The sequence below is a fragment of the Oryctolagus cuniculus genome, chromosome 1 (genome assembly GCF_964237555.1).
Source record: "Oryctolagus cuniculus chromosome 1, mOryCun1.1, whole genome shotgun sequence".
Lineage (NCBI taxonomy): Eukaryota > Metazoa > Chordata > Mammalia > Lagomorpha > Leporidae > Oryctolagus > Oryctolagus cuniculus.
The window spans coordinates 20,612,388-20,627,239 of record NC_091432.1 but is presented as its reverse complement, the minus strand read 5'-3'; the positions used below and the strand labels follow the sequence as shown (position 1 = coordinate 20,627,239).

General features: G+C 61.0%; 1 protein-coding gene across 4 annotated transcripts in view; it reads left to right on the top strand.

The window, feature by feature from the left end:
• Positions 1-14,852, top strand: part of PRDM11 (PR/SET domain 11) — an 82,004-nt gene that overhangs the window by 26,481 nt on the left and 40,671 nt on the right. Inside the window, exons 1-4 of one of the 4 annotated variants that reach the window (XM_008270164.4) lie at positions 5,536-6,005; positions 6,546-6,670; positions 7,031-7,134; positions 7,669-7,931. In XM_008270164.4, coding sequence (XP_008268386.2) covers positions 6,552-6,670; positions 7,031-7,134; positions 7,669-7,931 — 486 coding nt within the window. In that variant the 5' untranslated portion in view covers positions 5,536-6,005; positions 6,546-6,551. Of the gene's footprint in view, positions 1-5,535; positions 6,006-6,545; positions 6,671-7,030; positions 7,135-7,668; positions 7,932-14,852 lie in introns of those variants that run through there. The other 3 variants (XM_051852605.2, XM_051852610.2, XM_070064444.1) reach the window with 3 other exon arrangements.

Below are 14,852 nucleotides of genomic sequence, written 5' to 3'. Positions count from 1 at the left end.
CGTGCCCCGGGGTCGGGCACTCTTCTACTGCTCTCTAGGGTTCCGCCGCCTGCTGTATTTTGCCTGCCTTCCTGCTTTGGAGGCATGAATTCATTCCTGGCTTTTAGCACTGGAAGTCGGGCGGCTGAGGCCGTCTCTGCACGCGCTCGGTTATGTCCTTAGGGTGAATTCCTCCATGCGGGCCCTCTGCAAAGCTCCCGCTCCTTCCCAGGCTTTGAATGTGGTTGCCCGGCTGCCCTCCCGGAGGCTGGTGCCACTGACTCCCCATCATGATTGTATTTTTTAAGATTTATTTATTTGAAAGGCAGAGAAAGAGAGGTCTTCTACCCACTGGTTCACTCCCCAGCTGGCTGCAACAGCCAGAGCTGCGCAAAGCCAGGAGCCAGGAGCTTCTTCAAGCTTTCCCACGTGGGTGCAGGGGCCCAAGGACTTGGGCCATCTTCTACTGCTTTCCCAGGCCATAGCAGAGAGCTGGATTGGAAGTGGAGCAACCAGGACCCGAACTGGAGCCCATATGGGATGCCAGCACTGCAGGCGGCGGCTTTACCCGCTACACCACAGTGCCAGCCCCAGTGAAGGGGTTTTAATGTCAAAAAATTTTCACCAGTGTGCACACCAGATGTCCATTACACTTAAATAATAATAAAAGCAATGATAACAATTAGCTAATATTTATAGAGTGCCTATGGCAGGCTGGGCTTTGTTGGGTATATAAAAGCTCCGTGGGATAGTTCCTATCAATCCCATTCAACAGATGAGAAAACTGAGGGGGGAAGCAGTGAAGTAATGACCTTGGAGTGACCTGGCTTGCAAGTGGCTGTGCTTGTATTGGTTGATCAGCAAAATACACAGCTGCCGGGGCTTCCAAGAATTCAGTGACACTTTTAAAATCGGTTTATCTCGCAAGTTCTCTGCATTTGCAAATCCGTTCCACGCAGCAGTTCAAGGCACACATCATATGCGTCCCCTCTACAGGCGGTCCTTGCCGGATGTGTAAACTCCCCAGCTCCCTGTGAAAATCCCAAGCCCTCCCCGATCCAGGGTCTGGGTACCCAGCCCAGGGCTGTGTGTGACCGGGCCGGCCTAGAGCCCTTTGTACCTGGGAGCCATGGAGGACGTGGTGGGGAGGACCAGGGCCACCGCCGCCTTGCCAGATTCTCATGGAGCCGTCCTGCAGGGAGACCGAGCGGGCACAGACTCCCAGGCCCCCGGCCACACTGGCTGTCGGCTCGTCCAGCGTCCTGGCCCCCCGCCAAGGGTGAATACGGAGCTGCAGGCTCCTGGGCTGCCTTCTGCCCCCTCCCCTTGGGTTTGCTTCTCATTGCTGTGTTTGCAGCAAGCTTAATCTCTGTGTGTGCAGACTGAGAGGAGCCAGCTACCAGGGAGCATTGCCAGCAGCAGGAGGCGGCCCACTGCCCCTCCCCCAGCCCCTCACCGGGCACCTAGGACGCTCTGTGGACAAGGCTGCTGGGCTTGGCCTGGCCCAGGCCTCACCGTGCTCGCCGAGAGGGACCCAGTGAAGGACACTAGCCTGTGCCTTCTCCCTGCCTGGAGGTTCACATGTCCTGCCACACCCCCTCTGCTTTCTCTCTGCTCCTGGGTCGTGCACTATAGACACAGAGAAGGGTCTGGGGCCACTTGCACAACATTCACACAAGTGATGCTTGGTCCTGGACACTTCTGAGGATGGAAGGGGCACTCCACTGTGCGTGCAGTCAACACCTAAGTGTCAAACAGTGAGAAGTCTGTACGCTGTTGTGTTTCCCTTTTCGCTTTGGCTCCCGGGAGGCTCAGAACTACATGACAATCTTGATTGCTCACCATCTTACGAGAGATCATTGCTGTGTTTGGTTCAACTGTTTATCTGTGAGGTCTCTGCCACCCTTTTGGCTGCTACTCAGCTGTCCTGTCTAGTGTGCATTTGTGTTGCAAGATGTTGCAGATCTGCTGGGTCGTGAAGGTGAGATGTCAGTGAGACACAAGACATGGCAGGAAGTGGCCCAGAGACGCCTCTGCTCAGAAGGCTTTTCTCATGAGCGGATGGTGTTCCCAGGGTTGATTAGACCCAGAATGTGTGTTCCTCTTCTCCCAGGACCTGCCGGGTGTGTCTCCCCTGCCCTCCCGCCGGCCTCCGTCCCCACCTCCCCTCCCTCCTCTCCCTCTTCCTCCCCGTCTTTAATCCTCTCTGGTGTCCACCTCTCTCCTCTCTGCCTTTCCCCTCTGGTCTCATCCCCTCCCTCTCTTCTTCCTCCTCTTCTTCCCCGCCCCCGCCCCCCGCCTTGGAGCAGCCAGAAGCAGACTGAGCGTGCGTATTCTCCGTCAGCTCCTAGCGCCTGGCTCTCCCCAAGGCCCTGCTCCAGCTCGGTGTCACATGCAGAACCTGGCACCTCTGACTGTTTCCATTCCACCCAAGACGGCACTAGAGGCCCAGAGAGGGTGAGTGACGTGCTCACGGCCACACAGCGGGTCCTGCACAGCCCATTAGCGGAACCAGGCTGATCCCATCAAACCCTCCACCATGCTCTGCCCCTTAGCGCCTGCCTCGCCAGCCCTGGCAGAGGTCACGGGCAAAGAGCCTTGTGGGGCAGAGAATTCAAAACATCCGCCAGCCAGCCAGCCAACCAGCCTTTCCATCTGTGATCTGCTCTTGAGCTGAGCGTCGGGGCGAGTGGGATGTGCTAGTGAGGGTGAGCTCAACCACGGGCCATTTGGTCTCTGATTCCTTTGGCAACTACTTACTGAGAATATGCCCCATGCTGGGCTGGGCTGGGACGGGGTGAGGCGAGCCAGCACTTAGAGTGAATGTGGAAGGGGGGCCGGTCCTACAAGTGCACGCCCCCCGAGGCGGAGCGCGTCCTAAAAGCCGGCGCCCCCGTGCTTGGCTTGCCTTTTGGTCACCTTGGCCACGGTGGCAGGTGCCGTGGGAGGGGCTGGCAGCTCTGTGGCAGGCAACCGTGCTTAAGTGGGGGGGGGGGGCTTCCCAAGAACTCATAAAGCGGTAGACAATGAAAAGCAGCACGGATCTCGAAATATCTTTGTAGCCAAAATAAAGTTGCCTTTTAGTTCCAGTTTCCATGCCCCTTTTGAACAGACATGGGAGGATTTCTGTCCTCACGGGGAGCGAGCCGATTCACATAACCATGCTGGCGCAGGGGGGTAAGGCACCACCTGGGACACTCACATCCCAGTCAGAGCGCCTGGGTGTGGCTGCGGCTCCGCGTCCAGCCCCAGCTTCCTGCCCGTGTGCACCCTGGGAGGCAGCCGGTGATGGCCCAAGTGCCTGGTTCCCCGCCACCCTCCTGGGAGGCTCCGGCTGAGGGGAATGTTATTTTCAGGTAGTTTCATTTACACACACTTCCAGTGCGTATGAAGTGCCCGTTTCAGCGCTCAGCAGTGCCCTGTCATCGGGACGCGGCCACACTCCCACGTCTGCGCGTGGGGATAGTCTGTGACGGTTTCACATGACAGGGGCAGAGGCGGGAGCTGTGACGAGACTGTGTGTGTGTGTGTGTGTGTGTGTGTGTGGTGTGTAGCTGTACAGAGACAGAGCAAAGGCCGGGAGGTGTGAGGAGCAGGGGCACCTGGAAGCAGGGCACACGGGGGCTCCTCCTCTCTCAGAGCTCCCCCGCAGAGCTCGACATTGGCACAGCTGACGGTTCACCGAGGCGTGAGTGTCCAGCCCAACTGTAAGACGCCCATTGGGCTGGATGTCTGAAATGAGTTCTGAGCTCCCAGCATTGGCCTGGCTCAGCTCTGGCCATCGTGGCCATCTGGGGAGTGAACCAGCAGATGGGAGCACTGTGTGTGTGTGTGTGTGTGTGTGTGTGTCTGTCTGTCTGTCTGTCTGTCTCTGTCTCTCTGCCTTTCCTTCTCTCACTGTAACTCTGACTCTCAAATGAATAAGTACATCTTTAAAAAAAAAAAGTGAAAATTACAGATGAAAGCATTCGCAGAACTGCGCTCACCAAAGACCAGGCACAGTGCGACAAGTGCAGTGAAGTGGGACTTGGGCTAGGAGAGGACTGCAGGCAGAGGATGGTTTCCCAGGGGTGCTGCTGCGGGGTGGGGGGGCAGCCAGGTCACCCCATGGCGGGATGGAGCACGGGATACAGGTGGGGCCCTGTGCCGTGCTCCAGGGCGGCCAGGGCAGGGGAGCCCCTTGCAAAGCGCACCCCAAGCAGCGTGTTCTCAGAAGGTGCCCGTGTTGCAGATGGTTACCCCCGAACCCAAACGCAACGCACTCCAGTAGAAGGAACTCAAAGCCATCCCTTCTCAGCAGGATGTGCGGAGGCCGGGCCCAGCCCCCTGCACACTCACACCTGTCTCTGTAGCACGGGGAGTCTCTCGCCAGCCATGTGTCCACATGAAAAAAGCCCGCCCGGAGCAGTCTGATGGGCTGCTGCAGGGGTGAGCGTGGGGCACCGGGGGTAAGCTGCCCCTTGGGACACCTGCGTGCCGTATCAGGGCGCCTGGGTTCACCTCCCAGCTTCCTGCACTTGTGCACCCTGGGAGGTAAGCAGCAGGCGAGGGCTCCAGTGCTGTGTCCCTGAACCCACGCGGGAGACCTGGGATTGAGCTCCAGGATCCTGGCTTCAGCCTGGCAAAGCCCTGCCTGGTTTTTGCAGGCATCTGGGGCGAGTGAAACAGCAAATAGATCTTACTGTCTTCGCGCTCTCTGCCTTCCAAATAAGTCAGTAAGAAAAATAAATACATCGCATAACCTGCTGTATTAGATCAAGCTGCTGTGACCGAATGGCGGCCTGGGTGGCCTACACATTTTATTTCTCACAGTCCTGCAAGATCCAAGGTCAAGGTGCCAGGACCTGGGAACTGCCCTCTCACTGCCTCCTGCGGGGCAGAGGGCCCTGGGCTGTCCACCTCTTCCGGTGAGGGCACCTGGTCCCCCGAACGCACTTGCTCTGCATCTCCTGGTGGCCCTGTCTCCAAATACAATGGCGTGGAGCCTTCGGGGGTCCCTGCTCATCAGCGGGATTCGAACGCAGTGCCCAGGCTCCTAACCACCAGGCTTTCCCACCTGGAGGCTGGACTTGTGCGCTGTGGCCTGACCCCACCCCACGGTGGTCACCGAGATTGTGGCCAAAGAAGACAGGGATGGGGATACAGCAGGGACCCGAGGCAGAGCCACAGAGCTTGAATGTGGGGGTTGAGGGGGGGGGTTCTTCCGTTTCCAGACTCCTCCTGCACAGCCTAGGGCCCCTCATTTTCCAGCTCTAGGTTCTTGCCCCTGCGACCCCCAGCCCCTGGCCTCTCCATGCAGAGTGGGCCAGTTCCCAAGCTGGAGCCCCGCGCATGGCGCATCCTGGAGGCAAGGGGCGGGCAGGCGCCGCGTTCCCACCCGGGGCCCTGCAGGTGGGATGGCAGCAGGGGGGCGCTGCCGGCTCAGGACCCTGCTCAGGACCCCAGCTCCACAGCAGCCGCCGCCCCGCCCGCCAACTGCGTGCCCCGGGGCCGGCAAGAAGCCACATGCCCCGCAAGGAATGCCGGGCGGCCGGGCGGGGCGGGCGCCGGGGGCCGGGCCGAGCGTCCCGCCGCCCAGGCTGCCGAGAGCGCGAGCCTGCACCCCGCGCCCGGCCCCTGGCGCTCGCGCCGACGGGGCGCGCACGGGCTCCCGCGGAGGGGGCGCCCGGGGCTGGGCCGGCCCCTTGGGCGCGCCCCCGGCCCCGGCGCTCTTGGGAGGCGGAGGAGGAGGAGGAGGTGGTGGAGGAGGAGGAGGCCGTCCCGTGGCCCACACCCCTCCCAGCCGCCGGCGGCTTTGGGGCCCCGGTGGGGCGCAGGGGGCTGATTAGCCGAGGCGCAGGGGTGTGGCCAGCGGGGCCCCGGGGAGTGAGTCACACGCACCGCTCGCCCAGTCCCGGGGCCCGGCGCGGCACCAGCTTGAGCTGCCGCCCTGCTGGGGGCCCGGACGGGGTCCCGGGGGCTTGGCATGAGGACCCGGGGGTGCCGAGGGCGGGGCCGAAGCCCAGCGGTGGCGGTGGTGGAGGGCGGTAAGCCGCGGGCTGGAGGGGCTCCCCGAGACCGAGCGGGTGGCACCCTAGGCCCCGCCTGTCTACCTGCGCAGGGCCTGTGCCTTGGCAAGCTCTGCAGAGGGGGACTGGTTTCAGCTGCCTGCCCGCCTGGGCCCCAGTTGCACTGGAGTGGTCCCCTTCTCGCTCTCCTGGCCGACCTCTGTGCGTGGGCTCGCTGTGGGTGCCCCATGCCCTTTGCCCTTTGGCCATTGGCCTTGGGGTTCCCGGTGGGCGGTCCTTCCCAGCCCTGCCTCCTGGCCTAAGCTGCCCCTGGTCCCTGACCCCTTGGGGCTGGGTGGCTCCAGTCGTCCCCAGGACCAGCCCGGGATAGAAATGGCATTTCCTCTTGGCCCGGCTACAGCTGTTTTTGTTGTCTGTGTTCTCAAGCGGCTTCCTCTGGAGATGGCAGGGAGGGTAACCAGACTCCCAGGGACCCCTGCTTGCCCTCTCTGCCACTCACCCCTCTTCCCCTGTCTCTTTGATCGGCTTCCTGTGCCGGCCCTGCCTGCTGCTCCCCAGGACAGAATGACTGAGCACATGAAGGAGTGCCTGGCCCAGAGCAGGGCGGCCATGGGGGACATGGCGCCAGTGGTGAAGACGGAGGCCTGCTCGCCACTCCGCGACCAGGACTATGGCCAGCCCTGGTGAGGCCCTTGTGTGGGGACTGGGGAGGGCGACAGGGTGGAGGGTGTGGCTGGCTGGCTTGCTGGGTTGGGGACTCTGGGGAAAGGCACAGTCTCTGCCCACCCTCCTTATCCCTGCTCTGGGCTGGAGCTGAGCCCAGACTCCCTCGAAGCACTCAGGTGAGGCCTGGGAGAGGCCTGGGCACCCATGTTAGAGCTCCAGTCTCCCACACCCCCTGCACGGGACGGCAGTCGACGGGGGCCCCTCTGCCCACTGCTCTCCCTGTCGCCCCCAGCCAGGTCCCCCAGCATCCCTTCCCACCAGCAGTCCTTCTCTGATGGACTCTCTTTGCTTTCTTTGCTGGCCCCTGCCCTGGCCAGCTCTAGGAGACCAGACCCCTCCGCCATGGAAGTTGAGCACAAGAAGCTAAAGGGGAAGCGAGACCTCCTGATGCCCAAGAGCTTCCAGCAAGTGGACTTCTGGTGTAAGTGGGGCTGCAGCCTCCTGCCCCTCCCCCTCCCTCGCTCCCGCTCCCGTCCCTGGGCTGGGAATTTGCATCCAAGGCACTAAGGACAGGTACTGGCACTCACCTGTGAAGGACCAGGTGCAGGTCCGGGCCTCGTGGAGCTATTGGGGTGGCCATTGTTGCTGCCATCTCCCAGGTGGGAATGCACCTGCCTCGGGTCCTGTAGCTCACGGATGCACGGTATCGGTTCAGATCCAGACCCACCGGCCTCTAAGGCCGCACTCGTCTCTGCTTGTTCAGACTGAAGTCAAGGGCACCACTGGCTTCCTTGGCCTTGGCAGGTGCATTCTTTGAGCCCCGGGGTGGGAGGGGAGTTAGGGTTATTGCTACGATGGCCTGGGGGGCTGGGGTAGTGGAGGGCCTGGCACTCCCCAGGGGCCTGCCATCTGCTCCCTGCTGCCCAAGCTGTCCTTGGGGTGGGGCTCCCGTCAACCCCTCACCTTCTTTGCCGCCACCACTGAAGCCCCCTCTCTCTTCCTTGCTTCCCCGCAGTCTGCGAGTCCTGCCAGGAGTACTTCGTGGACGAATGCCCAAACCACGGCCCCCCGGTGTTTGTGTCCGACACGCCGGTGCCCGTGGGCATCCCAGACCGGGCGGCCCTCACCATCCCGCAGGGCCTGGAGGTGGTCCAGGAGGCCAGCGGCGAGAGCGACGTGCGCTGCATCAATGACGTCATCCCCAAGGGCCGCATCTTCGGCCCCTACGAGGGGCAGATCGCCGCCCAGGACAAGTCAGCGGGCTTCTTCTCCTGGCTGGTGAGTGGCCCCGGGCGTGGAGGGGAGCCAGCAGGGGGAGCCACGTGCTGGCCCCAGAGCTGTTTCTGCCATCTCTTCTGGATGCAAGGATCTTGCTGGCCCCTTGCCTTGGGTGAGTGTTTGTGGCCCTTGGTGTCCCAGGGCTGGGCCCAGGGAGCCCCCTCCCCCACACACCAGTGGTCGTTGGCACATGTGCAGAAGTCAGGGTGGTTTTCCCATAATCCTCCTGTGTGGGTCTGGTGGAGCATTGCGTGGCTTGCTTTTTTTAAGATTTATTTGTTTATTTGAAAGGCAGAGTTATAGACAGGCAGAAGCAGAGAACGAGAGAGAGAGAGAGGTCTTCCATCCTCTGGTTCACTCCCCAGATGGCCATAATGGCTAGAGCTGGGCTGATCCGAAGCCAGGAGCCAGGAGCTTCCTCTGGGTCTCCTACATGGATGCAGGGGCCCAGGGACTTGGGCCGTCTCCTACTGCTATCCTAGACCATAGCAGAGAGCTGGATCGGAAGTGGAGCAGCCGGCGCTAGACCCGGCGCCCATATGGGATGCCGGCACTGCAGGTGGCAGCTTTACCAGCTATGCCACAGCGCCGGCCTCTGTGTGGCATTCATAAAGGGTTCCCCGACCCTTGACCCAGGGTGGGTGACTTGGAGCCACAGGCTGGGAGGAGGTAAGGCGTGGTTACAGCTGAGAAAAGCAGTGCGTGCAAGTGCGCGGGGCTGAGCCCTGCTCTCAGGGTCCGGAGGGTCTGGCCGGCTGACAGGCTGGGACGAGCCCCAGCACACAGAGTGTTGGGACTGACAAGGGAATGCATACGGGGCGCCTGGCAGTGTTCGTGGTACCCGAGGTGATGCCCAGAGCCCACCGAGCTCTTAGGGTCAACCGCTTTGCTGCTTACTTCTGACTGTGACCTTGGGTGAGACCTTGACTTCTGTGTGCCTGCTTTATAGCATGGGGACCACAGTAGCTGCTGGGGACTCTATAAAAGGAGTCAGCGTGGTCAGGTTCTTAGGATTCTGCTTGCACGAAGTCAACACCCAGTGACTCTCCGCTATTACTGTTGCCATCATCATCGCTGGCCTGTTGGAGGGTTTGGGGTTTCCTTTAGCCTAGGAGGTGATGAGTAGGTCACAGTGCATCTGGACAGGGGGACAAAAGAAAGCTGTGTGTGGACAGCAGAGCTGGGAGAGAGGACCTTGGAGAAATCAGGTCTGGCAGAGGCTGGGGAATGCCTCAGGGTATGGACGCAGCCCTAGGTCGGAAAAGGCTTCCTGAGGGCTGAGCTGTGACCGAAGGAAGAGAGTGTCCACCGTGAAGATGGGTGAGGGGCATCCAGGTTGCTGGAACAGCATGAGCCAAGGCCCTGTGGCAGAAGAGAACATGGCCTGTCTGAGCAACCAGGCCGTCAGCATAGCTGGATTGCAGCAAACACAGCGGAACATGGGAAGAGACGGAGGCTTGGCCCCGTGGGGCACGATGGGCCAAGTTAAGGCCTTGGCTCTTCATGGGAAGAACAGCAAGGAACCTTCGGATTGTTTGGCGTTGGAGTGAGGGTGGCGGTGACCCGATGGCATTTATGTTTTGAAAGGGGGTCTGGGTGCAGCCTGGGTGAGCTGGTTAAAGAGGGGGGAGGGGCGGCATTGGTCTAGGTGAGAGCCCCTCCCATGTCGTGGTCAGACAGCCTTGGCGGGGAAGCCCGGGCTCGGGTGTGATGTCTGGGTGGTGACATCGGGCGGGCAGTTGGATGGAAGAGTCTGGCGCTCGGATCACCTGGGCACAGTCAGAGGGCGGGGCTGTGGGGGACAGCACCAAGGAAGGAGGGGCCGATCCAGACCTGCAGAGGGCCTGGGACTGAGCACAGAGCGCCCGTGGTGCAGAAGGAGTGTGAGCGGCCCGAGCGGTGTGTGTGCCGGCAGACGAGCGAGGACAGCGGCTGCGAAGGCTACAGTGGCTGCCACGCCGCCATCCGCTGGGCAGCTGAGCGAACAAAGGGTGAAAAATGTCTTTGCTGGATTTAGTGCTGGGGAGGCCGCTGGCGACTTCAGCAAGAGATGCACCGTGATTAGGTCGAGGGGTCTCCACGCAGGGCGAACCCCTGCACTTGGCACATTTGGCTTTGTCTAGAGACGTGTTTGGCGGGGGGGGCGGAAACAACGAGGTGTGAGGTCTGCTCCTGGCATCCACAAAGTCAAAGGCGGGGGTCCTGGTCGACATTTTGCCGTGTGCAGCGGTGCCCTCCACGGCAGTTATCTGCAGAAGCCCTGTGGGAGCATGCGGCCTTGGAGGCGACCAGCAGGCTCGCTTCTGGGAGGCTGGGCTGCGGGTGAGCTCAGGCACGGAGGAGACAGAGGAGGTGAAGGTGGAGTGGCGGCTCCTGCAATCCTCGGGGCCGAGGGGCTTGGTGAGAGAGGCCTTGGCAGCCCCAGAAGCCACTGGATGCAGGCAGAGGTGGGGCAGGTGGAGGATTGGAGCAGATGGAGGCCGAGTAGTAGCCCCAGGCAGGTGCCTGTGTCCCGGTTGCCAGAAGCTGTGTGCTTCGTGTCCTATGGCGAAAGGGAGTTTGCGGGTGGGGTTAAGTGAAGGCTTTGGTGTGGGGAGCTGACCTTGGAGCATCCGACTGACCACAGCGTACGCGTGAGCCTCTCTCTACGAGGGAGACACATGGCCCAAATCAGAGAGCGAGAGGTTGGCAGGTGCTGCCCTGCTGGCCTGGAAGACAGAGGAGGGAGCCAGGAGCCACGGGATGCAGGTGGCTCCTGAAGCCAGACAACGCCAGGACACGGGGTCTCCCCGGAAGGAGGCAGCACCGCCCACACCTTGGCAGTAGCACCCATGACCTCTAGAACCAGAGGAGGATCCATTAGTGGGGTTTAGAGCTGGTGTTGGTGGCCAGTGGTAACAGCAGCATGGGAGACGGCCGCGGTGGCCCGTGGGTATGGAGGACATGGTCAAATCATGCGGCCAGGTGGACAGGCGGCCTGGGACTGGGGAGAACCCAGAAGGCGAGCTCAGGTTGGGGTGGGTGCAGCTCAGAGCCCCCACGAGGTGTTTCTTCTCCCAGAGCTGGTGAGAAGTGGGGAGGGGGAGGGGCAGCGCTGTCTCAGACCCAGAAACTTGGGGACAGCAGGAAGGTCTTGGTGCACGTGCCAGGAGTAGATTCCCGGCCGGAACTACTGCCACAGATGGAGCAATGAGGGTGGGGGTGGGGAGAGGGAGCCAGCAAGGGTGGTGGCTTGTTGTTTTTTTTTTTTTTTTTTTTTTTTAAGATTCATTTATGTATCTGAAAGAGTAACAGAGAGAGAGAGAGAGAGATATCCTCCATCTCCTGGTTCACTCCCCAAATGGTTGCAATGGCTGGGGCTGGGCCAGGCTGAAGCCAGGAGCCAGGCGCCAGAAGCTTCCTCCAGGTATCCCACGAGGGTGCAGGGGCCCAAGCAGCTGTCTTTCCAGGTGCACCAGCAGGGAGCTGGATGGGAAGTGGGGCAGCCAAGACTCCAACCAGGGGCACCAGATTCTGTCCCGGTTGCCCCTCTTCCAGGCCAGCTCTCTGCTGTGGCCAGGGAGTGCAGTGGAGGATGGCCCAGGTGCTTGGGCCCTGCACCCCATGGGAGACCAGGAAAAGCACCTGGCTCCTGGCTCCTGCCATCGGATCAGCGCGGTGCGCCAGCCGCAGCGCGCCGGCCGCGGTGGCCATTGGAGGGTGAACCAACGGCAAAGGAAGACCTTTCTCTCTGTCTCTCTCTCTCACTGTCCACTCTGCCTGTCAAAAAAGACTCCAACCAGCGCCCGTATGGGATGCTGGCACTGCAGATGGAGACTTAACCTGCTGTACCGCAGCACCAGCCCTGGGTGACTGGTTCTAAAAATCTGGTTGCCCTCTGAGCAGTTACTGTGTGTCCGCTGCATACCAGGCCACTCTGTCATTTCGTAGTCCACTCTTCGCCACGACAGGGCTGCCGGGAGCTGCGCTGCCTGGCTGGTTCAGTGGAGACACACAGGCCCCAAGAGGTTAAGCGACAGCCCCGACCGGCACACGGCAGGCCTTGGTCCCTTCAAAGATGGCGCTCTCCCACGCACCAGGGAGTGGAGCAGTTGGTGTGAGGCCATTGTGGTGCGGGTCCAGAGTCAACCCAGCCTCACAGAGACAGGGAGACAGAGCAGCCCCAAGGCCATACGCTGGGCGCGGGGAGCCCTGCCCATAACAGACACGTGTGAGGTTTGCGCTGTGCTTTATGGAGCTCGTGGTTCGGTTACGAGGAGCAGGGCTCACGGCGGATAGGAGGGGAGGAAGCTGATTTCCAGCCAAGCAAGCCCGAAGCAGACCTGGAGCACAGGGCGGAAGGCGGGGAGAGGGGGCTGCTTTTCACAGGACAGATCAGAGGAGAGACAGGAGGGTGGACAGGAGTCCGACACAGGAAGCCACGGACGCTCAGCCTGCAGGAGGACCGTGAGGGAAAGTCTGGCCCTGCCCAGCGTGGGCTGCTTGGGTGCCCTTCCCCCGCTGCTGGAGCCTGTGCCCCGGGACAGCCCAGCCGGGGAACGCTGGGAGTTGCCAAAGTGCATTCTGCCCGGCTCGCTCCCCGGCATGGCCTGGGTGGGAGGAGACGAAGGGTAGGAAGTCCTGGCGCTGGCAGCCTCACTATGGACAACCCCACCAGCCAGGGTGGGTGTGGCCTGTGGCCGGGGTCGGGGTCGGCATACATCCTGGGCCATCCGGAGGTTTGGAGGTCAAGGAGGTTCCTTCCCAGGGCTTGGGAGCTGCAGCAAGTGCAGGGGTGGGTGTCGGCAGGGAGGGGCTGGAGGTGGCCGGACAGTGTGGAGGCTTTGACCAACTTCGTGATCCCGAGTGGTGAGAGGCATTGTGGGCCTGGGGAGGACAGGCGCTGGAAATGACTCACGGAACAGGTGCTGTAGTGTGTGTGTGTGTGCACATGAGTGCATGCGTGCGTGTACATGTGTGCACATGCATGTGTGTGCGTGTGTGTGTGTGTTGCATGTCCAGGATTCAGCTGGGAAGAGGCAGGCGTGAGGGGCCGCTCTGCCTGCTCAGGTGCTGGTTGGAGAGACAGGGAGCCTTGGGCTGAACCGTGGCGCCCGATTTTGGACCAGGGCCTGGAAACTCTACACCCTAAATAAACTGCGGTCATTTGTCAAATCCTGTCGCAAAGCTTTATGTGCTGTTGTCTTTTCTTGACATTCTGAGTACCTCCAAACGCTGGCTTCCATCCCACAATGCGCGATTCTGCCCGCGGCGCCTCGGGGCCGTGTGCATACTCCACTCGGGTAGAAATGGTGACGGTGTCACGGTGGGCGTGGCCGTCGTCCGTGTTTAGTGAGCACTTACTCGTGTCCGGGGCTGCGCGTGGCATAGTCAAGTCCCATCTTATTTGGCCCAACAACAATTCCGTGACGCAGGCATTGTTTGACCCATTACGCAGCCGAGAAGAGGGAAGCTTGGAGAGTCGTGTTGCACAAAGCTAGTGCAGAGTTGGACTGGGGTTCTAGCCGCAGAATCCCCCTTCTCATTCCACCCCTGGTTCAGTCCGCCTCCCTTGGCACACCTCTGCCTACCGCTGGCCTGGGTTGACTCTTCGCTACTCTCCTTTTCCTGCCCGGCACAAGTTCCCTCTCCAGCCCCTCTTACCCAACAAGAGAGGTGCTCCTACCGTGTGCTGCGTGGGAGCCAGGGCCTGGGTTTGCATGGACCCAGCGGCCATTTCTTCTCTGAATCTCTCCTGAGTGGCCTGGCCTGCCACGTGTGAGTTTGACGCTCACTTCTGGTTGTTAGAAAAGAAATGTCCCTTCCTCAGCTTTCTCACCGCCTTGGAAGTTCTGAATGCTTAGATCATTGCCAAGGTCATCCAGACACTGCAGGCCACGGGCGGGCGACGCCGCGAGCACCGGGCCTGGGGGTGCCACACGGCCGTGTGGGTTGATCAAGAGGCAAAAGACAGGAGAGGCCGGCGCAGAATCCGCTCAGACCCTTCTTGTTCCAGAAGGGATTTAGGGCTGCCTCGCAGGATGCATAAAACATGCGTTGACAGTGCCTACAGCTGGGGGAGAGAGGGAAGGAGGACGAAGGCAGAGACCCCGAGTGGAGCCGGGAGCGAGGTTAATGGCGTGCACCATGATGTAGCTTTGTAGGTCCCAGATCCGGCCGCCGCAGGGAAGGGGGCGCCTGGGAAGCTTCTGGTGCTTTCTGTCCATGCCACGTGAGATACCAGGCAGCCCTGAGGGGTCGGCCCTTCAGGGTGCTGCTCCTGGGCAGGTTTCCTGGGGGCCTCACACAGAGGATGCCATGGGATAGACCCGCCTACCCCTGCCATTCAGCCTGCCGTCTGCCCGATTCTCACTGTTGTAGGGAGAAGCAGATGGGAGGTGGTCTTTTCAGTGTTTCCTGTTTCAGCATTGATTGTAAAACAGATTTCTTTTAAACTTGGACTTGGATGTGCAAAAGCTCATGGCCCATCCTCGAGAATGGAGGGTCTTGGAGACCCTGTGTGCCTGGGCTATGTGGGAACGTAAGCAGATGATTGCAACAGCCCAAGTGTGGGGGAGCTCGGAGAAGCAAGGGTTCATGGGTCCGTCCAGGGAGAAGAGACGGGCGTTTGAGACAGGATGGGAGTGAACTTGGGCACTCGGTGTGAGTGAGGAGTGTCATGCTTGTTTGTTAGTGTCTATGAAAATCTTTTTTTTTTTTTTTTTGACAGGCAGAGTGGACAGTGAGAGAGAGACAGAGAGAAAGGTCTTCCTTTTGCCGTTGGTTCACCCTCCAATGGCCGCCACGGCTGGCGCGCTGTGGCCGGCGCACCGCGCTGATCCGATGGCAGGAGCCAGGTGCTTCTTCTGGTCTCCCATGGGGTGCAGGGCCCAAGCACTTGGGCCATCCTCCACTGCACTCCCGGGCCAGAGCACAGAGCTG